At 63.8% G+C, this 1,409-nt stretch overlaps 1 protein-coding gene across 1 annotated transcript in view; it reads right to left on the bottom strand.

Annotated features, from left to right (window-relative positions):
- Positions 1 to 1,250, bottom strand: part of PARP6 (poly (ADP-ribose) polymerase family, member 6) — a 5,571-nt gene extending 4,321 nt beyond the window's left edge. The window contains exons 1-6 of the mRNA XM_009895572.1: positions 1,228 to 1,250; positions 1,093 to 1,153; positions 871 to 961; positions 709 to 775; positions 286 to 435; positions 9 to 49 (exon numbers count right to left, since the gene is read on the bottom strand). Coding sequence (XP_009893874.1) covers positions 9 to 49; positions 286 to 435; positions 709 to 775; positions 871 to 961; positions 1,093 to 1,153; positions 1,228 to 1,250 — 433 coding nt within the window. The remainder of the gene's footprint in view (positions 1 to 8; positions 50 to 285; positions 436 to 708; positions 776 to 870; positions 962 to 1,092; positions 1,154 to 1,227) is intronic.
- Positions 1,251 to 1,409: the final 159 nt, after the last annotated feature.

Below are 1,409 nucleotides of genomic sequence, written 5' to 3'. Positions count from 1 at the left end.
CAGTTTGCCCTTCAGCACCGAATCTTGGATGACAGGGAAGCTGGGAGACCTGCGGGCACAGAGTCCCGCTGAGCTCCCCCGGTTTGTCACCGTCCCCTACTCCTCTGACACCCAGCGCCGAATTAACCCGTCGGCTGTTTTTTGGGAGCAACCTTCACCTTCGCGGGCTCTGGTAGGGAGCAGCAGCATCCGAGGGACGAGTGGGGAAACCCAGGCACGGTGCCAGGTCCCCAGCCACCCAGGGGACAGAGGGTTGGTCCCTTGGGGACACCATCAGGGTCTTACTTGGGGATGGGGGAGAAGATGCTGAGGCCAGCACGAAACTTCTTGATGGTGCCGCTCGTCTTGAACCAACTGTGCCGCTTCTCCTGCTGGGTCTTCAGGAAATCGTTGCTGAGATGTTTCCATTGCTGGGACGTGAACATGCCCAGGATCCTGGCAGAGAGGTGGCACGGGTGCCTGAGCCAGGTGCCAGCACCCATGGGTGCTTCTGTGCCCGCCAAGCCTGGTGTTTGGGTGGTCCATGCCACCCAGATCCTCCACTTCCCCACCCAAAACTGGCGGTGAGACCGTCACCGGGCTGTGTGGCAGGTAAAAGGTGGGGTGGCATGGGGACATGTGGCACCTGGCCAGTTTTGGGGCAAAATGGTGACCCCGCAGCCCACCTCACCCACCACCCTTGGGTGCCTGTTGTGTTTCGGCTCTTACTTCTTCAGCTGCAGACCCAGCCCGAAGCCCTCCTTGTTGGACGGCTGGAAAACCTCGATGGACGGTTCTGCAGAGTGAGAGAGGAGGAAAAGTTGTCAGTGCCACTGCCATCCTCGTTCCGAGGGCACGTGGGGACACCATGTCCTGCCTGTCCCCACTTACCGGGGCCATCGAGGTACTGGGAGAGGGAGAAGCGCAGGCGGAGGACGATGGGCTCCGTCCGCAGCACCTTCCACGCCGTCGCCACCTCCTCCTGCCGAGGGAGAGCTGTGATTCAGCACAGCCGCGGGGACCCCCAGCTGGGGAGGGAAATTTGGGGACCCCCCGGGTATGTGTCCCCACCCTCCCCGTGCCAACGCTGCCGGGGGCACCCCGGGGACTCACATCGAGAAAGCTGATGTTCACGTGGAGGTCGATGTCCACGTCGTCGATGGTCCCGTACTCCCTGCAAAGACACACGGTGCCGTGAGGGGACGGGGTGAGGTTGGCATGGTGCCGGAACCGCTGTCTGGTGCCCACCGTGCCGGGGCGGGCAGGCTCATGGGGTGGTGACGGGCACGCGTGGCTCCCCGGGTATCAGGTGCGTGCACCCCGGAGACCGGGATGGCATGGGGAGAGCGCCCGGATTGGAGCTGGGTGCCCTGGGGATGGCACGGCCCAGTTATGCCATGGCCCGGTGGCGCCACAGCCGGGTGCCTCAA

Source organism: Charadrius vociferus, unplaced genomic scaffold (assembly GCF_000708025.1).
Source record: "Charadrius vociferus isolate BGI_N301 unplaced genomic scaffold, ASM70802v2 scaffold132, whole genome shotgun sequence".
Classification (NCBI taxonomy): Eukaryota; Metazoa; Chordata; class Aves; order Charadriiformes; family Charadriidae; genus Charadrius; species Charadrius vociferus.
The sequence above is the reverse complement of the archived record's forward strand: the minus strand, read 5'-3'. Positions and strand labels throughout refer to the sequence as shown.